The sequence below is a fragment of the Eulemur rufifrons genome, chromosome 8 (genome assembly GCF_041146395.1).
Source record: "Eulemur rufifrons isolate Redbay chromosome 8, OSU_ERuf_1, whole genome shotgun sequence".
Taxonomy (NCBI): Eukaryota; Metazoa; Chordata; class Mammalia; order Primates; family Lemuridae; genus Eulemur; species Eulemur rufifrons.
In genome coordinates, this window is record NC_090990.1 from 46,206,253 (window position 1) to 46,229,839 (window position 23,587).

Sequence of the window (23,587 nt, forward strand, 5' to 3'; positions counted from 1 at the left end):
TGCATACAGCGCCACTGAGGAGAATACAAACAAGTAGAGTCCTAAAGTGTTTATTTTGTCTAGGAAGAGGAGCTAAACCAATTTGATTCCTTCGATAAAATTTTCAAACCCTGCAGAAAACCAATACGAAAAACAGAAAGAAAAGAAATACACTGTTCAACTCCTCATGTATAGATTTTTTTAAAAAAGAGTCGCTTATATTAGGCTTAAAAAAAGATTCTAGATTCTAAATACTTTAATAATAGATTTAAAGAACAAATACTTTTCTATTATGATAGAAAAGTATTTTCTTTTAAAAGCTCACTGTTTTTGATAATTAGAGTATTGTTAGCAAATATTTTATCAGTCCAATTTGCATGATAAAATTCACCATTCTGACATGAATCTGTCATACCATTAGGGAATCCAGTGAATGTAGAAAAGTTATTTAAGTTAGAAGGTGACAAAAAGTTAAACCTGGATGTATTTTTTTTAAAAGTTCCCAAGATTTTGTGGGTGCTTCTATTGGTGGGGGTTCTTAAAGTGACAAGAGGCTTGGAGTTTTGCCATAGACAGGTTATTTCATGGGATTATGGTCACCGTTCATTTTCACACAGGTTCTAAAGCCTGACTCTCCAGACAGTGTTGTCTGATAAACAGATGTAATGCACTAAGTCTGCTTAGAATAAAGAGCAACAGACTGTGAGCACATGTTTAGGACTCATTTAAACTCATCAGCATAGTCTAGCTCATAGTTCTCTGTCTCTAGTCTACTTTTGAGGTAGCTTCTTGCTGGTAAAGTAACAAGGATTTTTTTTTTCTCCCTGCTACAATTTGCTGCAGAGACTCATGGGAAATTCATTTGCATACATCTTGTTACAAAGAGTGACTACTTCCTGGCTTAGACAAAGTGTTGCCTGATAAACAGACTTAACACACAAATGTCTGTCTGGAATAAACAACGGCAAGCTGAGATTTACATTTCCATTATCAGAGATAATCTCTTTCCCAGTATAGGGGAATTAAGAATCTTTTCTTTAAAACCAGGTCTGTGATACTGATGTTTTATACCAGAATCACTTCATGTGTGAGTTGGGGTTGATTTTTACAGAGAAACAAAAAACTGGTTTGGATATGAAGATTTGTATGGCAGAGGTAAATGTACATTTTTTAGATACCTTATAAGTTTCAAAACCAGATTTTCTGGCATTAATTTGATCCATACAACAATCCTCTTAAGTTAGGCAAAATGATCAGTAGTGTCCCCATTTTACAGATGAAGAAACTGAGATCCAGAGCAGTTAAACTATATAGCTGAGATTTTTAGGATACTGTCTTTTTACCATCTCGTACTCTTTTCAATAACAGTGAAATATGAATGCAAGAAAGTTAATACTTAAGGTGCTACCTGAATTTAAATAGCATGGTTATCCTCAATAGAGGGCATTTTATTATTTTAATAAATTTTTTTACAGACATCCAGGTACATGAAAATAATGCATATAGACTATAACTCAGTTATGCTTCATTTTCACTTGAAGCATTTATTTTTATAATATGAAAGTATGCAGGGAAATTTTCTACTTTTAGTTGGAGAGATGGCTATATGGATAATTTTCAAGTATATATTATTTTGTTTAAGAACTCCAAGAACCTAATGCTACAATTAATTTTGATTGTGAAAAAAGTGACTAAATAGGAAATTGAGCACAGTTCTGCTACGTGACCATGTGATAGTGATGGCTTTTTAAGTAGGTCTTTGTTTACACTGGAGTGGATATATGACCAGGTGATTTGAATATATGATTCAAAAACTTGACTTCTGAATTAATCAACAGGTTACCATCCCATGTCAATACAGCTTCTCTTAGGGGGAAAAAAAAGTAAAAAATGATTACTTAAACATTTTATTAATAGTTTATCTTAGTCATAGGACTTTGTCTAAAAAATGTGATATGTTATAACTTTAGTCAAAGTATCATGTTTGCAGATTTTTTATAATCACCAAGTTCTTACAATTGACTTCATTTATAACATCACTGAAAAAGCTGATCATTACTTGAAATCAGCCTCCTACAAAGATTGAAGGTTTAATGATTGAGTCATCTTGTCATTACTTTCAGAGTGACTGAATTTGTAATTCTTAAAGCTTAGAAATGATTTCCCCTCACTGTCATAACACAACACTAATTATGCCATTTCATTTTTTTCCTCAACGTGTTAAAATGATGTATCATTCTGCAACCTCCTCGTGCGCATAGAAAAATAACACATGTATGAGTAGGTGATAAGACAGTTGAATCACTCTTCAACCTTAACGGTCTTACCATCGTTATGTACAGTCCCAACTAAACAGATGGGCCTTGAATACCAACATTAATTCCAAAAAAATCAAACTCCTGCAAGTTTAATATTTCACAAATTCTTGTTCAGAAAGGCATTCTAAAAAGAAAAAATTTGAGAAAGAAAATGGTAGCAAACTAGATTACACAGCGATCTTAAGTAGGCCTTGAAAATGCGGTACTCGGGAGTGGCTGAGCGGTGGTTCTCTAGAGCAGCTGGCAGCCCCCGGGGTGGTCTGGTGGAGCCCTTCCAAGTGACTGCTGCAGGAACACAGCCTTCGCTCTCAGTCTGAATCAGGATTAGAGGAGACAAGGACCAATGTGTGCAAACTAGCCTGGTCCTTTTGGAGCTAGGAGTTCCCTCCAGCCTGTCTCCCCATCTCCCTTCGATAAAGAAGGACTTTGCATACTTTAATTACTGCAGTTACTATGCACACACATCCACACAAACACTCAATTCTAGCTTGCTGGGTAAGTTATAGAGATCAAATTTTTTATTTTAAATGCAATAAAGATAAGACTTCCCATTTAAAGAACCATGGAGTATTTCCATTTTTAAAGCTTAAGAAAACTTTCATGGTGTGACTTACCACATCCCTTATCTGTTTTCAAAACTGGGTTATTGTATGTTAATTTTTCATTAAGTGGGCCACAGTTGTATACGATAATTGACCTCAAATATTGGTTTGGTTATTCACGGAGCTTAAAAGATTTTATCCATTCTCTGGAAATGTTGATAATAATTGCATATTTTCAGTGGTCCAGATTTAGTAATGGTATTATAGATTTCTATTTGTTCTTAACCAGACTGTGATGAATAATATTATATTTAGCTGATGGTGTTGTATTCATCAATGTTTACACTTAACCTACAAATTGTACATATGTACGTATGTATACCTGTACACTGACATTCTACATTGTCAAATAAGGTTTTTCAAATATTTTCTTCACACTTTGGTCTTTAAGGTCATGATCATACTGGAAAAAAATAGATAATACTCCTAAGTATTATAAAGTATTATAATAATAATTTCTTTTACAACTGCAGCTATGAGACTAGTAAGCAAAATGTGACTATAACAGTCATTTGATTTTCTAGATTTCATTACTGTAATAAACATATGAGGCTAGTTGATCAAAATAGAATAATTCTAAACCTTACACTACTAATCAGAAATAGGATTATTTTTCTATTATAACCTCATAAATGCAGAAAAATGAATTCTTTGGCCTGACTCTTTTGCAAAGTATTCATCTTCCCGAACCATAAGAAACAAAAACTTATCTAATTTTGAACATCTCTAAGATCTACAATTATAGAGGGTAACTGTTTATTATATTCAGAGTATAATCACCCTTATTCCTTATTTTCTTTTACCCCAGGAATGTTCCTCACTCTTCATTTATTTGCAAGAAAATATTCATTCCTGTTTTTGCCTTTTCTTTTTTACACTATAAACAACTCTAAGTCTTTTGAGCGGAACTTTCACTTTATTTCTTTCACTTGACTAACATTTATTTTTGGTTCTGGATGCCTTCCGGTTTCTTCATATTGTCTTTTAATTTGCGAGAATTAAAGCTGGACACAAAATTCTAACAAAGGCTTTTCAAACTTCATCTTTAGGCAAATCATTATGCACGTAGGGAGGTTGAAATTTAGGCTAAATTATTTTTCTAGTGGGACCAGAATTTGTACTTTTATAGTCCACGGACTTTTGTTTGATATCACGTTGACTGAATAGGAATTACATTGGTTTGTTTTAGGGTGGGAAAGGTTCTTCACTACCGCATGGTGTCTGCATTTTCTTTATCAACCTATTCACAACAGCAGTTGTTAGGATTTTCAGGCAGTCTGAGGACATCAGAATATGGTGGATTTCTCTAATCTTAGCATTTTTTTGAGTGTGTGAAAGACTCCTCTGCCATTCATCATTTTAGCCGGTATACGTTTCTGGAGGGCCTCCTGTGTCGGACACGGTCCTCAGCTCAGCCTCTGTGGTATGTGGGCCAGTGAGTCATAGGAGGTGATTGTTTGCAACTTCTAAACACTGTGAAGATTTCCAAGTCACCCACAAGCCGGAGGGGTGTGCCTCAATTTCCCTTGCCAGGCCCCAAGACGGAGGACATCAAGCAGAGATAAAGGACTTTTCTGCTCCCCTTTCTTGGCTTAGAAATCCCACTCCCTTTTTAGGTGTGAGCTTAGTATATTGTGCGGTCACTGATAGTGGTTCCGTGATAGAAAGACAAACAACAATTGAAAATTCAACTCTTCAGTTCGGCAGGTACTGAACTCGTTGGCCAGGCCAGGTTCCCTGTGGGAAGAACCGGGGATAGGAGAAGAGTGGAAAAGAACTCTTTTCTTTAGGAGCTCAAATCCTCGTAGGAGATAATTTAAAATCACCTTGGTGCAGCATAATATTAATCACACCATAAGAGGTGTATGTGCAATGAAAGACAGACTGGAGAGGTGAAAGTGTTTTTAATTCTAGGTCAAGGACAAGGAAGATTATTCCATCTTTGCTTCTTATGTAAAGAACATAGAATATGTGGAAGTGATATATATGTATATATATATATATATTTTTTTTTGTCTGATCAGTTTTGCCATATTAATGTGTTTTTGTCATTGTTTGCCTTCCCCAAAGGAGTGCTCTCTGAGCTTTTATTCTGAAGGGGAGCAGAATTGAGGTTGGGGGAACTGGGTATGTGTATATGTAGCAAATCCAGTACGAGGTTTCTGTTCTTGTATTGTACAAGCTTATGGAAGCAGAGACTAATATGTAGGCACTAAGATTTATTTTATTCCTTTCCCTAGTGATTATATTGATAGTGAATTATCTTTGTCTGAGTACTCCAGCAATATGGCTGTAGGCGCCATAAAAATGCATAGATGGATGGCTACCAGTTCAATTAAGAGGTCTTAACCCAGCCTCCTATATGCAAACCTTGTTTTAGGTTTAAATTTCTGCTCATAAATTTTTTAAAAACCAAAAGAAACATTACTTTTCAAGGTTAGGTTGAAGTCTAAGCTTCCTTAAACAAAAAGCAAATCCCTATATGGGAAAAAAAATGATAACCCTAAGATACTTCCTCACAATAGCATTTCTAACCCCATCCTTTACACACACCTGAAGTAATATTCTCCTCATCATAATATGCAAATCTTCAGGCTTTCCGTCAGGGAACCGGAGAAACTCACTGCCATGGGGGTCTCAGATACAAGAAGGGCATCCAGTTCTGTGCAGTTGGGTTTGTTTTCTGAGCCCTCTAATTATTTCAGGTGGTAGGACTCAATCGACCATGTGATAATTGTCAAGAAAAAGTAAGAAATAAAGTTACCTTGGCTTCTGACAGGTCTTTACCGAGTATATAAAGGAGAAAAGTAAATTAATTGTTAGCCTTCTTTATAGTGTTTTAATGCAAATGTTTAAGAAAGAGATCTTTCATTTGTATCAATTATGGATGGGTAGAAATTAATTTATAATTGTGGTTATCTGGTTGGCTCCATACTTAACAGCATCGGTAACGTTTTGCAGTACCGGTAAAAGTGTCCATGCGTCTTTAGCATAGAATAGCACTAGGACTGGGCAGTTTTGCTCTTTCTTGGCTCAAAAAGGAAAAGATATTAAATAGCCCGATATAGAAAATAGTTATTGAAGTTTTTAGATCATTTAAATTTTCTTGTAGATCTTTGGTTTTGCCTGTCCCTTACCAGGATGGTGTATTTTAGTACGCAGTCCTTGGATGGATAGCACTGTCTCCCGCTTTTGAATAAAACTAGAGAAAGTAAATTCTGCTTTCAGTTTGGCTACATGCCTCCTCCAGTGTTTGTATCTGAGCTTTCACAAGAACGCCGCGGCCCCTTGCAGACCAACTCTGAGCATTTTCTTGCTACTGAGTCCTTTGCTGTTGGTTTGCTTCTTTTTCTGTGGCTTGGAATTTTAAATTTTCTTTGAAGGCACCTAATATTCATCTTTTATTGCGGTTCACGTTTTCTATAATTATGTTAGATTTCTGCAAAGGTAGGGTGACAAACAAAATGTAAACGAAAAGTGGAAAGAACAAAAAAGTCCACTTTCAGATTATAAAAAAATAGATTTTTGGGTCTCTCCTTATCCCTTTTTATCTTAGTGTCAATGGATAAATATAAAAAGTGCGTATTATATGTCTAAATTAACTGAAATAAAAATATCTTCATTTATTCATGAGAAAGTAGTTAATTGTAACACAGGGTATTACACCTAGAAGTAGAACATCGGCTAAGCTATCATGTAGAGACTTACGTTTGTATTATTGCAAAAGAAATGTTATGTTTGGCAAAATTTTATGTATATGTTTTAGGACATGATCAAAAAGAATTTTAACTTCCCCTAAAACAAAATTAGATATTTTGCTTTCATTTTAGTTGTAGATATTAATGGTTTAATATTTTTCATAACAAAAATAATAGAGATACATCTTTCTCCTAAAACATGTTGAATTACTTCTCAAAATATTTAATTTGTAATTTCTAATGGCAAAATTACAGGCTCTTTCCTTACAAAAAAAGGAGGTAGTTATGCTATATTTTTAAATTGTTTGCTATAAATGTAATATTTATATAGTTAAATTTCAAATATGGTCAAATATAAATTTGTTTGCATTTTCAATTATTAGTACAGGCTTCGTATTTAATTTTGTAGTTTATTCTGAAGGATTCTCTAAAGGTTTTTGACATATAATAATTCTTTTCATTTGTGCCTTCTCTATGGCAATTGTTAAAAAAGCAATAAAATCTGTCACTTTGCCAGACTTAAATGAAAATTCACCTTTTTGCATCTTTTGTTATTCGAGCTTGGGAATCAACACAGAATGTTTGCTAGTCACCAGGTTAAGATTATTTGAAAATTTTAAAATAAACATTTTCTTTATAGCACTTTCCTATAATTAAAATCTTCATTTGCTTAAAAGCAGGCAGTCTTTTAAAGTAATAAATTAGCGTTTCTAGACCTAAGGTCACTAGTAGTGCTACTTCTTTCTGCAAGATCTCCAAGAAAGAGAATGTGATGCTATAACTCCATTGCAATAGAATTAATATTTTCAATTTAATCACAGTTATGTATCATGACCTTTTGACCTTGCATTGAATTTTTTGCAGAAATATGGTCAAATTTCAGACAGTTAATTCTAGTTTTTATTTTTTACTTTATTTAATTTATTTATTTATTTATTTCTGAGACAGAGTCTCAGTCTCCTGGCCTAGAGTACAGCCCTCACTGCAGCCTCAAACTCCTGAGCTCAAGCAATCCTGCTGCCCCAGCCTCCTGAGTAGCTGGGACTACTGGCGGGTGCCACCACCCCTGGCTAATTTTGTTGAGATGGGGTTTCACTGTTGCTCAGGCTGGTCTCAAACTCCTGGCCTCAAGGGATCTTCCCGCCTGGGCCTCCCAGAGTGCTAGGATTACAGGTGTGAGCCACCACCAGGCAGTTAATTCTAAATCTGTAAAGTCAAGGTAAAGTTAGGATCTGAGCTTTTCACAGAGATAGAGGTTTTTTTTTTTAAAAAAAATAATTGTTTTGTTTGCTTGCTTTTAAATAATCTTGTAAACTACTTCAAGTCTCAGAAAATGCTTTACATCACAAATTTTCCCCTAAAACATTTTGCCTGATTTTTCTCCCTTCTTCCCCCAAAATATATTATAAATGTTTGCTTCTAATTCTGTGAAATTCTTTTAATCTAAGTTGGTTTTATCTAATTATAAAATTAAGTTACTTTATTTTAAATTATTTCACTTAGAAATTAAGTTAATTGACTTCAGGTTTTTTTAGTTTGAAAATTTGATTATGCTTTTTAAAATAAAAATAAGTTTAATTCTATAAAGGTATGCAAGAACCTGTTTTTGCTGACAAGCCCCCTCCCAAATGCATCAATATAAGAGAAAAATAATACTTATAAAGTGGGGGAAACTTGTACCTTCAGAAAGACCTCTTTGAGTTATCCAGTTATTTCGAGAAAATGTGCTAGAATATTAGGACTCTAGTATTTAATGGTGTTAGTCTGCATAGTCTGTTGCTGGAATACAGAGCTTAAATATCAACAGAACTTGTAACTGTTGTTTGGGTTGCTTTTATATACCAGCTTCAAAATATGTTTTGACACTTTATTATGTTCTGAATCAAGCTTCAGATGTGTGTAATGAAGGATGAAGTCTTTATCAGACTGTAGTGTATAAATAGTGGAGAAGAGCAGTTTGGAAATGGTCTCTCTATAAGAGAATGGTGTCTGAAGAGCTTCAAGTTTTGATCTGGCACAAAGCAAACGCCACTGGAGGTGTAAACAAAACCCAGCGTCCTCTCTAAAGGCACAGGCTGCGTTCCCCTCCCCGCCTTTTCTCTTTCCATCTTTTCTTTTTCCATTTATCATGTCATTTCTGTAACATTCTCGTTCTTAGTTTATAGGTTGAACCTTTTGAGAAAGTCTGGCACCTCTGATCCACTTTCCCTCACAGACCCTGTAATTTTTGGCTGTATTTTTTATGTTTTTCAGATTCAAGTCAATCTGAAAGTCCCAGCCAGCCAAGTGACGCTGACATTAAGGACCAGCCAGAAAATGGTAAGTTTAGCTTGGGACTCTCGCTGCTGCATTCAGAGGCCACAGCAGCCAGCAGCCAACCAAGTACCAGGATTTCGGGGTCTGCCCTATGGGTGGCCCATAGTAGGAACAACTTTGAGAATTCAAGGAGAAATTCAAGTCACTTTCTTTCAACAGGGCGAGTTCTTTGTTCTCTGGATCATCCTAGCAGCTTCAACACTCCCCTCCCCTTGACTCATGACCACTATCAGGGTGCTCATGAGAACCTCAATTCCCAAGAAAGTTGATTACCCAATTAAACTATGAGATGTGGGGTTGACTTCACAAATCAGATTCTTTTACAGCGTTAAGTGAGGAACCATGGCCTTTTCATTTCATTTTAGTTCCTTTTAAAGTGGCAAATGCCCCATGATTCTTTTTCATTAGTGATTTAAGATCATTCATTCACAAGTATTTTTGAGGCCTTTTGGGAGCTCAGCCCTTTGCTAATAATTGCTTTAAGAAATCTCTGCCTTTGAGGATGTTTTCACTTTAAATTGTCTAAAATTATACAGTATAAAATTCCTCAGTTGCATCGATACGTACATTTTCTGTTGCCGAAACTTAATTAAACTAGAACACATACATTATACATGAATATAATATTATCTGGTAAAATAGTAAATTTGTGGTATTCACTGCAAGTATGAAAAAGATTGTCATGGGTGGGACTTTTAGGTTGAGTAAAACCATGTTTCAATAAAAATAGAGAAGCGGATTGGCAGCACCTGTAATGTACTAAACATTGTGTTAGGTACTTTCACAGATGTCATCTCAAAAAATTGCAAAGTATTTCCTGGTGTTAGACCTGAAGGCTATAAAGGGAATGCTTTACTCTGAGGGGCCTGTTAGGGGGAATGTGGTTAAAAGCTCGGGCTGTGATGTCAGACCTGCATTCGAATTCTGCCTCTGTTATTTTTTACTTCTGTAATATTGAATAGGTTATTTAACCTCTCAGGGTATTTATTTATTCCTCTAAAATAGGGTAGTAATATTACTTACCTGTTGAAGAATTAAATAAGACAATAGGTATAATGTACTTATAGTATCTTTCATAGAGTATAGACTAAAAAAAAAGTTGGCTGTGGTTCAATATTACTCTTATTATTTTTCTTGGCACTATAATCCCACCACGCTTTTTCACTTACTTTAAATGACCTCATTCCTTGGGTCTCTCTTCCTTTCGTTGTCCTGTACCTTTTTTTTACGTTTTTCCATTTCGATCATGTTGTCTTTTTGAAAAGATAGATAAACTGAATTATGTTGGTGTCCTGGGATGAAGGATTGAGTTTACCACATTAGACCTCCTATCACTGAGTTTTCAGAGTTTGTTTCATTTCCTAAGCATAGGAAACTCTTTATTACTACAGTTCCCAACTCCCCGGGCCAAGGACCGGTACAGGTCCATGGCCTGTCAGGAACCGGGCTGCACAGCAGGAGGTGAGTGGCAGGCAAGTGAGTGAAGCTTCATCTGTACTTATAGCCGCTCCCCATTGCTCACATCACTGCATAAGCTCTGCCTCCCGTCAGATCAGCGGCAGCATGAGATTCTCATAGGAGCTCGAACCCTACTGTAAACTGCACCTGCGAGGGATCTAGGATGATCTGGGTTGGAGCTGAGGCAGTGATGCTAGTGCTGGGGAATGGCTGCAAACTCAGATTATCATTAGCAGAGAGGTTTGACTGCACAATAAATGTAACTTGCTTGGATCATCCCAAAAGCATCGTCCTCCCACTCATGGTCCATGGAAAAATTGTCTTCCATAAAACCAGCCCCTGGTGCCAAAAAGGTTGAGGACCGCTGCTTTTACTACATTGCTGGGCTCTAGCAGTAACTATGGACCGTCTGGCCATTCCTCTCCTCATCCTGGTATTTCGGTGATATTTTCTTTATCAGAGTTGTCTTTTTAAAGCAGCCAGTAAAAAAAGAGAGAGAGAGAGAGAGATCTCCGAAGATTTGTTTTTAGTGTCATAAACAGCTACATCTTATTTTTTGTTGACATTTTAAAGAGTGATATTTATAGACTTGTTTCATTCTTTATTTTCCACTTGACTTATGGGTGACTTATAGCCTTAAATGTTTCATTTTTTCATATATTATATTTGTATATAATCACCCTAAAGATATATCCAGAGATATTCATTTTATTTTCATTTTAAAAAATTTGTGGGCTGTAGGGATGTGTGGTTCACGTATTTAGGTCTGGCTGCCCCTCTAGCAGGCCTGCGATTCATCTGTCTTCATAAAATGGCCGACAAGCTGTTCACATGCAAATATATATTGAGAGTATGAGAGGCCTGGCATGCCTTTCTGGAGCTGCCTGCAATCCAGATATTGTGCATTTCCCATTCCAAAAAGCACCCAGGATTGTGCCTGGATTTTTCGGCCAAAGGCGTGGAGATACTAGCCAAATTCACTTTTAACCCCAAATCACTTGGTGCTATGTCAAGGATTCAAGGTATCATTTTGGGAAGATCATGTGAGTTCTAAGGAAGAATGTATTAATATCAGGGAGATAAAGTAATAAATTCCTAATTTTCAAATTTCTATTTATTTCAAAGAAAAAGAAGTAGAAGCAGCTTTATTTTAGACAACCCCAACTGAAGAAACGTTAGCCCACTCAGTTTCCTCTATGTGCCTTTTGTCAATCTCAGATCAAGTTATTAAAGGGAAAATGATTTTATCTCTTCCTTAAAGACATATAATCCATAAAGGCAATAAATGAAGATTTCGGATCTAGATATTTACATGCATTAGATAACTTTTCTACTCTCTAGTGTTACGTTGATCAAGAGAGTGTTCCCTCTTTTTCATTACCCCAGGTTATGAAGATGAGTTCCTGAAAGGTTTAGGTTTTTGTTTGTTTGTTTGTTTTCTAGCATATATGTATGCAAGGAAGAATAATATTCTTTTTATCGAAGCTCTTGAAAAAGGTAATGGGAAACGAATGGTATTTCCCTAGCAAACCATGGAGAATGAATAGACAAATGGTAACATGCTATTTCATCCAACACTGTAAACTAGGCCATGTAACTTTACCTAAAGTGGATGCAGCTGTTTCTTCCCTGGCCAACTAGTCTGTTTTTCCTGTGGAATTTTTGCTTTCTTTTCTTATACTCCCTTAAGACTCAACTGTAAAAGAAAACAAATCTTTGTCCAATTAGAGCATTAGATGGGAATTTTGAAGGAATTATCTGAAGCCCAGAAATAAAATATCAGAATCTCTGAAACTCAAAATTGGTATAATATAGTGGTGAAAAACTCTGCCTCTGAAGTCAAACAGACCTGAGTTCAGATTAAATAATAGCTGGGTGACCGAGTAAACTAATGCCCCATCTCAATTTTCTTATCAGTAAAACAGAAGTACTAAAAGAACCTAGCTCATGAGTGTTGAAATGAGAATATGCATTCAAAATAGCATAATGCCTGGTTCACAGTAAAGACTCAACGAAAGGTAACCATTACTACTCTTTAGTTAAAGCTTGTCAGATCTGTAATGAGTACACATATTCAAGAGGTCAAAAGCCAGGAGCCTTGGAGTGGAAGGGGATGGGGTCAGAAATAAATCAAGACTTTTAGAGACATCTTTTGTAGATAGCTACTCTGTTCTAAAGTGTCGGATATAGGTTTCCTTCTTAATTCCCCACAATCCCCACAATGCCATGTCTGTTTTACTGTTTAGTTCTAGCCTCACATTCTGTTCATCTCCTGTAAGTTTGAGAACCAAGGAACTCCAAAAGTAATAATTCAGAATTACTGGAACCTTCAGAGTGAGTGCTCAAGAAGAAGATGATTCTGGAAAGAAGGGACTCCTCCTAGATGTCTTTAATTTTAGCTGAGTTTCTCCTTGGCACAAACCAAATGGAATCTGGCTTATTAAAAACTATAAGCTGATTAAGGGTAGGACTTAGGACAAATTCCTTTTTAAAAAATCTTGCACAGCCCCTAACTCTGTGCCTTGAACTTAGTGGGTACCTGGTACTCATTTGCTTAATGAATAAATTTAATAAGTAGTTGAATATATTGTCATTATCCCCAGATATTTTTTGAGTGTCTGCTCACTGTTGATTTACTAAGAGATTTTAAGAAAAAAAAACAAAACAAACAAAATACCCTGGAGAAGCTGAAAATCTAGTTTGGGCATGGGGAAGGTTATACACAGACGCATGCACCTGGGTACACAGATGTGACTAGGAAGCCAAAGCTTGGGCTAGGTGCTAATGGCGATGGTAGATCAAGTTGTCCCTCTGCCCCTCTTACCCCTACTCCTCCAGTGTGCAGGTGTGGTCAAATGTATGAAATACCATCATGTCAATTTATGCTTGATGCTTGATTACTGCAGGGAATGGAATTCAATGTTCCCAGATCTAATTGGTGTCATTCATTTAATCCTTTTGCATATTGCTGAAAACCCCTCTCTGACTTTTTGAGAAGATTTTAAGCCTTACTTGTTGGACTTTGACTTAGAACAACCTATTTAAACCACCTTTGTGAATTCCCGTGATGTACTTTGCCTACTGTTGAAAGTATTCATGGGACAGAACATTGGAAGTGCCTGCTTGCTATTTACAGGGCCTGTGAACAGTCCTTCAAAGCTTGCATTCTGCGGTGCATCCGGTCAGTCATTAATGAGGGAAAAGCTCATGTGATAGCCTTCCTCCTTAATTCAAGACACGCTTCTGTTGGCCACATTGAATCAACGTCTGAGGCAACAGCACAGGCCAACGCTGGCAATCGGAAAACAAATCCCCCACTGGGTCTTGCTGTTATCAGTGAAAGCACCCTTAACTAAAAAAAGAAAATGTAGTGCTCCCTTGCCAGAAAAAGGAGAGCTATATTCACATGGTTTTTTTTTTTTTTTCCTTCTATTTACCCTCTCTCATCACCTGCACCTGCTAATAATACCCTTATCTTAGTGGTTCCTAAAATGTGATATTTATAACAAGATATCAAAGTTGGTATTTAGATTAGTTTCTTTAGGTTTAATTACGTTTGTTCCTCCTCATTTGTCTGGTAGTTGCACATATGTTGGTGGCATCAAACCTCAGACGGGTCTTTGCAATCAGTGGAAGGCCATTAATCATGATGCTTGCCCCAGATTTTGAAAATTTCCAGCTCTACCTGCCAATTTGAAAATCACCCTGGAGTATTGGTTGAATCTAGCTTTCATGTTCACCATCTTCATTTATGTCATTCCCATCTTGAATTGTTAAAGTAGATCTCGTTACACGTTGCTAGATGAATAAGGAATGTACTTCTCTCCAACCACAACTGCTGGTATTTCATTAGTTATTGTTTAACTCATTTCTCTGCTTATTTTGTATTTTCAGTGTTTACAAAATAACTTCTAAGGCTACTGACTCCCTGACTCAAGATTTACATGTACAATTTACTTTGTAATTTGGGGTTGACATAAGAAAACTACACATTTCTTTTTCTCTTTTGGATAAACATTATTTTAACTGATAATAGTCTCTTAAAAAATTACAGGCCCTCTTGAGTAATGTTTTACATTGTTTTCACTACCTCCTCAAATATATAGTAGATATATTATAATAGTATGTTGCAATATTAATATATAGTGGGAAGGGAAAATAAAATTGGTAATTCCAAACTGCAGTAATTGTCACTACTGGATGGACTGCCTGCTTTAGGAACTGTTTTGATTAATGTGTCATTTAGTTGGGTCATTTTAGGAATTTTAGAGGCAATGCAGGCTTATAGTTTACATTTTATTGGGAAAGAAGGAGCATTGTAGCACCATTGACTTGTAAATATACTTTATCAATATTTCATAATTTGCATGACTTTCTTTTACAATTACCTAGCAACAGTTATTCTCTGCAGTGTTCTTTCAAAAAACCCCGCAGGGACAGACACAGTAGAGTGACCACCAAAATAGTAGCAATAACAGTAATGATCAATATTCTAAAATATGTAAAGGTCTCAACTCAGGGAGACATTAAAGCCGTAAATGCTTTCTGGTTTCCAGATCTGTATAATTAAATTCTGACTTATGAATTTTCAGCAATGCAGTGGAGCTAGTCTCTCTTCCTTAAGAGACGAGGGAACTAGAATTTGGTTTGATCTGAAAGTTCAGTCTGATAACTATGTGAATTCTGCTTTCTTAAGTATTGTTAGCAGGTGTGACCCATCATTGTTTGCAGTGGATCCTAAAGAATGCCTCCAGACAAAGGAAATTCTTGGGTCTTGCCTTCTGAAGGCTGAGCTACCAGCCTGGGCTAGGGGCTGCCCCAACATGCATCCTGCAGTGGGCTCTGCTGAGCCTATTGCACAGGACCCAGTGCGGACAAGACACCTTTTCAGCTGAAAAATGGAGGGTCAGAGGGAGATTTGTAGCAATTTTTAAAGAAGCGTGGTTTTTGGTTGTTTTGGTTTTTTTTTTTTGAGACAGCGTCTCGCTCTGTCACCTGGGCTAGAGTGCAGTGGCATCATCATAGCTCACTGCGACCTCAAACTCCTGGCCTCAAAGCAATCCTCCTGCCTCGGCCTCCCGAGTAGCTGGGACTACAGACATGCACTGGCACTCCTGGCTAATTTTTTCTATTTTTGGTAGAAACAGGGTCTTGGTCTTGCTCAGGTTTGGTCTTGTTCAGCTTGGAACTCCTGAGCTCAAGCCATCCTCCCACCTGGGGCCTGCCACAGCGCTAGGATTACAGGCATGAGCCACTGAGCCTAGCCTAAAGGAGTAGTTTTATCCTCACACATTATGAGTATTTTATTGTCTACATATAGAAGATACCTAGCTGAACAGACTTTAGGTTAGTTGGCTAGTAGCCAAAATAGGAAACGTTTTAGACCCCATTTCCCTGATTTTCAAATTCTAAAATGGACTGGCTGGGGTGGTCTATTTCAGACATCGTCCCCTCCCCCACCCCCGGGACCCTTCGCACAGGAGCAGTTACAGAGGAAAGAAGGAAAAAAGGGATTTCTTTCTGGCCCTCAAATTCATTTGTGCCTGTGACTCTTGTCCCAGGAGAGACCCAGGAGTGTCCATCGAATGCAACATTCCAAATAGAAAAGCTTTTTAAAGTATTTATTTATAATTCATGCGGGACTGTGTAAATATATCCAAAGATCTAGAGTCTAAAAATATGAAAATATGAGGCAATACAATTTATGCAGTATTTGAATTGGGCTCAGAAAAGAAAGAAATGAGGAGCCGTCATCAAATCACAGTGCGGTAGAAGGCGCACCTGGCATGTGGCTGCAGCTCCATCTGCTATTGCTCTGTTTTCCCTGCAGTCGAAGCCCGGAGCTAGTATGACAGGACCCTTTGACAGAGATATCCCTGGAAGGACCACTTCTAATGGCCACTTTCCATACCTCCCCAGCAATTAAGAATCAGTGTGGTGAAATATCAGAGGGGCTAGTTCGGGTCAGGAACAGCGGATGAACTTTCCTTGCCACAAATAATAGCATCCTTTCTGATTTTAAATCTGAATGTGAATTTGTTGTTTTTAAACCTGTACATTATATTTTGGAAGGAATTATCCATTTGTGGATAATATTAGTAAACGGAATGTAATATAAATAATTTATTTAGGGATTTGGAGTGACTAATCCAGATTGATTAGTTGTCTGCTAGAAAAATTCATGTGGCCACAGGATTTTTGGCACCTTTTCTCCCTACAGCTTCCTCATTCTTTTTCTCTTCTTCAGGTTTTACTCAGCTCCAGGCAACTCTGTTCCCCTGGCATGAGCTTGTCATTAAGGAAATCTACTGGGATATCTCCCATAGAGATGGGGAGGGGTAGTAGTTTCTGCACATTACGCTGCCCCATCTCAGTTGTTAATTTCTATACTTGGTTGATTTTAACCTAAAGGGAACAAGGGAGTCTCAGATGCTTTATCTGCAGGCATCATATGGCAAATATCCAAAAAGAGAAGAGCAAGGGATATTGTGGCAAGGCCCATCAAAGTAGGGATAGCCTTCCAACTATCTCTCCGTGAAGGAAAGCGTGTGTTTTCTTAGATCTCTGTAGGTATTTTGCAACCAGAGAGCTTCTCAGCAAGCAGCACTTGTAAACTCAGAGATGAAGAAGGAGAAGCCAAATCACAGCTTCCGAATAGGTCAAATTAGCAAAAGAGAGTTGCCATTAAAAGCCTGACACTGAGCATCTGTTAAGGGAAAAATCAGTTGTCCAAGTCACTTGAAGACTTGTACCTCAGTTTTCTCATAAGTAAATTCAACAGATAGTTATTAAGAATCTGCTGTGTACGTTTACACTATATATTGGATGTATTGAGGGAATACAGAGATGGCTCAGACGTTCTGCTCTTGAGAACCTGACAGTCTAGCAAACGGGAAAAGGCACCGTTCATTCATTCAGCAGATATTTATCAAGTGCATTCTAAGAACCAGGCATGTTCTAGGCGTTGCACTGAGCAAAACAGACAAAATCCTGCTCTTAACTGAGCTTACCTTCTCAGGGGAGGAGACAGACAATAAACTAATATACATCTCATATGCCAAGTGACATTAAATGTTATGAAGGAAAATATGGCAAGATAAGGGGATAAAGAAAAGAGGATGTGGGTGGGTGCTGTTTTACACAGGGTAGTCAGGACCTTTCTGATTTGTTGACATTTGAGCTAAGACCTAAAGAGGGTGAAGTAGTGCACTGAGCAGGTATTAGGGACTTTTGTTCTAGGAAGAAAAAACAGTAAGTACAAAGGCCCTGAGGCTTGCTGGAGGAACGGTAAGGCGGTTGGTGTGGCTTGAAGAGTACAAAAGAGTGAGGGAGTAGTTGAGATGAGAATGGTCGGAAGCCAAACCACATTGGACCTTGTAGGCCAGGGAGGGGCCCTGGCAAATCCTTGATAAGCCATGATACGCTCTACAGAGGAACGCACGCACCAAATCCACTCACGTCTTGATACAGTAGATATATCCTGAGCCCTAAGATCTGATGCTGTTCTAGATACTGGGTGTTCTGTGGGAAGCAAAGCAAGCACAGAGTTTAGTGCCCATTTGTAAACAAAGGTCTAAATCATAGCTTTGTTAAGGAATGAGACTCTCATCTGCTGTGGCCGTATCTTTTAGTATCCCCAAAGGTTTTCCCTTATGCATGTATTACTAAAAGGTGAGTTGCTTGCATGGAATATCTGGCTTCACGTACCCACTCATGCGAATGATTCCTTTTCCTTATAGGAGGTCTAAATCTGTGGGGTTTCATCTTCACTCTTAGGTCACAACACCATTAGATTATAAAACCCCAGCTCTCAAGTACATTTACCATGAAGGTTGATTTTGCTCCTTAGTAGTTGCCAGATTCAGCAAATAAAAACTCAAGACGCCAAGTTAAATTTGAATTTCAGTTAAACAATGAATAATTTTTTATTATACAAAAAAAGTATTCATTGGTTATCTAAACCAAGTCCTGCATTTTGTCTGGCAACCAGTTGTAATTCTCCACATACTCCCATGGAAGTCACCTAGGCAAGAGTAACAGCGGCGTATGAAAAGCTTTGATTAGTCTGTGATGATTTCCCTGATCACAAAGGGTCAAACCACTGGAATTTAACCTACTGAAAATGAAACCTGGGAAGAGTACTACAAAGTTCCAATGACTTGACTGCTTAAATTCCATTCCTCCTGCATCTGCGTGTACCTAGGCCAGTAGTTTTCTTGGAACAATAAACCTCTTGTAAAGCAAAGTCAATGGGTACAATATAGTAGTTGAAAGCCACTCAACCTATGTAAGTAAGTGTATAAGTTTAATTAGTGGTGTGTTAATTGAGTAAGCCATTGTGCCAGTGTGTGAGTCACTTTTTAAAAGCAAATGCAAAGGAAGTATATTTTGTCACATCCAGTTATTGGCAGACTCTGCCTCATGAAAGATGATGAAAATAGAAAATCAGTCAAATAATAAAGCACTCAAAATTTCCACATTTGGAGGTGAAGATGCCATGTTTTTCATATACTATAATGGAAAGCTAAACGTATTTTTTAGTTTCAAATTGGGACTACTTTTCTAGGTATGACAAAACTTGTCTGAAGATATTAGAAAAACAGTATGATTTTTGAACCTTCCTACTGTAAGAAAGAATAATGTTGACAGATTCAGGAAAACAGTTTTGGAAAATAGAGTTAAACTCTATTGGGATTTAGAGCCAGATAATGACCAAAAAAAAAAAAAAAGATTTTAGTGATAATAATCATGATAGTAGCTTACAATCATTGTGGGCTTTCTATGTGCTGGTATGCTAGTTTGGGTCCTCCAAGATTGATATATCCTTATAGGATTAGATGTGCAAGAGATGTATTGGGGCAACACCTAGAAAATATATAGAGGAGCGAGCAAGAGTAGACTGGAAGAAGCTTCAGGCTGGAATGCAGTTCTGACACGTGGGAGAGGAGAGGGGAAAGAATGGGGAACTGGACTGGAAGAATCCCAGACAGCATATGCTCCTAAGAAAGTTTCAGACAGGCCAATGGAGTGTCCTTGAGACAAAGTCACCTGTTGGAAGAGTTCTGTGTCCCATATGAATGGGTCTGCATTAGCATCCTCCCCTCAGTCCTTAGCTGGAAGCAGCTTGGAACAGGTGTGGTGGTGGATCCAGAGGAGTGGCAGTTGGGGCTGTCAGGCAGTTATGTTCCCTACAGCTGGTGATATGAGTGGCTCATATGTATGGCCACCAGAGCCATGCACTGTGCTAAGAGTTCTATATTCATGATCTTATGTAATCTTAATACAATCCTATGATGATAGGTGCTATTAGCATGCCCATTTTACAGATGAGGAAACTGAGACACAAAGTTTAAATAGCTTGCCCACAGTCAAGAAGGCATAAAGAGTGTTCCAACTCCAGAGTCTAATTGCTTAACCATTACACTATATTATGGAAAGAATGGAATTCAAACCCTAATTCTGTAACTTGTTGATTTTGTCAATTTGGGCAAGTAATTTAAACTCTTGGACTTTTATTTCCTCATTTATAAGGTGGTATGTCATCACCTTCCCAGGAAATGTGTTCTTGTTGCTGTTTTGTTTGAGGTCAAACAATGTTAGTTCCTTTCCACTTCCTCTTGTTTTTCTCTCATCTAGGATTTTCATCTCTTCCTTTATTCCTTATCTCATCTTCCCAGGTATCTGCTTCAGCCTTGTTCTGGCACCCACAGACTTCATTACATCCTCAGAACTAACAGAACTGTTTCTGTGCAGATTGTATGTATGTATGTTTGCAAAAAGTGCCCAGCACTTGGAATAATCCATAATAGACACTCAGTAGACTGCAGCCTATCTTCTCTCTCATCTGTCTCATTCCCCCATGGACATAAACCATGTGCTAGAGGACTTTTTCTTATTTTCAATTTTTTTGGCAAAATAACATTTTTATGGAAAAGCTACATTCTTATTTTTTATGAACATTCTTTATTCATTTTTCTACAGTCTCAAGTATTATGTGATTCTTTAATGGATATTTTTAAACAATGGGCTAAATTTTCATTTGATTTTTCTGCTGGAGGTGGAGAGTATGAAATGAGGTTAGTTGTTAGGTATTTATACCAGATGCCATTATGTTTGTTGGATGGCATAAAACAATTATGATTGCCAATAAATTTGAAAGTGTTTCAGTTGCAAAAGATGTAGGAGTGTAGTTTTATTGAAAACATAAAATGTTTATTTTCATTCTTCATTTTTTTGTGCAGTACACTAGAAATTTGCACCTCGTCCCTTTCATTTTAGATTTCTGAATTATTTAAAAGAATCGGTTAATTCTCCATTTCAAGTGAGCAAGACAAAGTTCATTGGGATATCTGATTCCTAGCATGTCCCACATTCACAGATCATGTTAACTCCATAGAGAGGTTTATCTTCTTTCAAAATTGCAAATGATGTCCAAACCGAGAGCTTTTCAATTTAATGCATTGTTACAGCTTTGAACTATGAGTAAGATGCTTCCCGATAGAAAGAGGGAAAATGAGGCACCTTATTTTCTGAGCTTTAGCCAATTTTAAAAGTAGCAGCACAGAACATATATGTCCTTTCAGTTTTAGTGGATTTTCAAATCGATATCATGAAATGCGCACAAGTAAACCTTAGCACATGCTTGATTGGTAGTTACCAACTGGTGGTCCTTGAAGGAGACCAAAGGAAAAATCTTAAAAGAAATTATGCATTTCCCCCCCTAGATAAAGCATGGGCTGAAGATTTTTGCTTTTGCTTCTATGGTTGTGAACTTACTGCTCTCTTACACTTACAGAGACTCTGTTTGGCAGTTACAGTTTAGATTCATTTAATGAAAGGTGGGGGAGCGATGAATTATCCATTATTTAATAAAGATGGTAAATTAAATACTTGGAGAAATTGGCTCCATGAGAGGAAATTGTTGCAAGGTGTCGTTAATGGTGAGAAGATGCAGAAGCCTCTGCTGCAGACCAGCGGTTATTAGCCTTTAACATTCTCTCAGGGAAGAAGAAGAAGGAAGAGCAAAGCAGGTGCCAGTAACCGGCAGCAGAGACTGGTTGTGTGCAGGGGATGCCCGCCATCGCCATAATGTATCCCTTTCGATCATTCTTTCAGTAGATACGGTTGAATTCAGTTCTATCTGAGCAGAACTGTTAGTGAGGTCAATGTCGAAAGCAGCATTCTAACGAAATGTGGTGGGTACAAATATGTAATTGTGTAGCATATTTGAATTTGGGGCTCAGATCTCTTTCTATGTGAATTCTTTCTGTGCATTCACAAGGAAGGCAAGAAAATTGACCACGTTTGAATAATACTATCTACTTTAAATCATCTGAGCATATTATCTTAATTTGGGATTGTAAGTCTAAGGGGTAGAGGATGAGGAAAGTGAGGCTCACGGAGGCTGAGGGACATGTCCATAGTCAACAGCAAGTGAGTGCCAGGGTAAGAGCCTGCTTTGTCTTCCTGGGGAGAGCTTTGAGACTAAACAGAGATGGTGGATAGTGAAGTGCTGTGAAATGTTTTATACTCAGCAGCTACAATAGCATCAAATAATTTGTATTGGTAGGTTTTCAATATATTTTCTACATGTGCTGTTCCCCCACCCCAAGGAAACTGTACACTTGAGGTCAGAGAATAAAAGCAGCACGTTAGGGTACATAATTATGCTGATATAATTAGATAAGGCATAAGCTGTAATATATAATATATGTATTATAATGTATGCTATATAGTCCTTATAATCTATTAGTTCTTTTAACTGAACATCAGCAAATGAAAATAGCAGTATGTCATAATATGCTGAAAGCAAAACCAATAAGAGAGGGTCTGCAGAATTCCATATTTCCTCAGGATACTGCGCATACTGTGGGTGACATGTGACCATATGCCATAGTTACCAAATGAGGGAGATGGTGTTATTAAGTATTACTTTATTATTATTTTTATAGGATTTATTTTTTTAAAAAGATGCAAAATAAATAGAAATAGACTTGAAGTTCCAATGTTTTCTTTGGGTACCCCTAGTTTGTGTTTTGAGGAGACCGCTATTCTAGACTATATAATCCATGAGGGCAGAAACTAGTGTTTGTCTTATATTCCAAACACAGTATCTGGCACTCCAAAAATATTTTTAGAGTGAATAAATGAGTAAGTGAATAAATGAATGATTCTTGTCCTCAGGAGTTTAAGGTCTTTCAAGGGGAAAATAATATATAGTCATAGGTTATTCTCCCTCCAATTCATCTTTTCTTAATTGTACATATGTTAATATTTATTAATATATGTGCTAATCTTTGTGTCAGGCAATGGGGATTTACATTACGATGGGAAACATAAATGAGATGCAGACCCAATAGTCATAGAGTACATATTCTAGCAAGGGAGACAGATATTTAGGCAGAGCTTTGCCATCAAACGTGATTGTGATCCCCTGAAGGTGTTTGGGAGACAGATATTTAGGCAGAGCTTTGCCATCAAACGTGATTGTGATCCCCTGAAGGTGTTTGGGGCTTATGGCAGAGGTAGGTACAAGTGATAAAAGATATGCAAGGGGCAGCAATAATAAAGTTGTGGGTGTTCAGAGAAGAGCTTGTTAGTTGATCTAAATGCTGAAGTGCATGTATGTTCCCAGGTGTTACCTAAGGCCTTCTTGTCTCTCTTAATTAGCTCAAAACTGCCATTCCATAACCTGAGGAAATCCGAAGCCCACCCCAGGATTTCTGCATATCTCTGGGAGTTCTTTCAGCAAAACTTCTCTTCTGGCTGTCAGTTCCTGCACCTGCTGAGTTAGTGTAGTTTCTAGTTACTCTTCCAAGCTGTACGGTACTGTCTTCCACCTCCTATGCCCCAGATGTTGGATTGAGCCCCTTCTCTATATTCCTGCACTGTGCACATGTAGAAATCAAGTACGTAGCTGCCTTTGGTGAAGGTGTAGGGGCACAGAGGTAGGGAAGGAGCACTTAGGCCATGTCTCAGAACACACTACTTCTCATTGATTTTAAATAACTCTGTTCTTAAAAGCACTTCAGTCACTCTACCATGTTACCATTGTCCTCGCTTCTCTCTCTCTGCCTCTCTTCTCTGAGCCTCTCTTTGTTCTTCTTTAGTTTTCCTTGAGTTTTGCAAATTTATGGCCTTGGGAGTCTTCTTTTTTAATAAGACTGATCAATGTATTCTGGTACTCTTGACAGAGTAATAGATGGGATTTGCAGTT

General features: G+C 37.4%; 1 protein-coding gene across 3 annotated transcripts in view; it reads left to right on the plus strand.

The window, feature by feature from the left end:
- NFIA (nuclear factor I A) overlaps positions 1-23,587 on the plus strand; it is a 544,742-nt gene that overhangs the window by 366,196 nt on the left and 154,959 nt on the right. For all 3 annotated transcript variants that reach the window (XM_069480076.1, XM_069480077.1, XM_069480078.1), the window contains exon 3: positions 8,851-8,916. In XM_069480076.1, the coding sequence (XP_069336177.1) occupies positions 8,851-8,916 (66 nt within the window). The remainder of the gene's footprint in view (positions 1-8,850; positions 8,917-23,587) is intronic.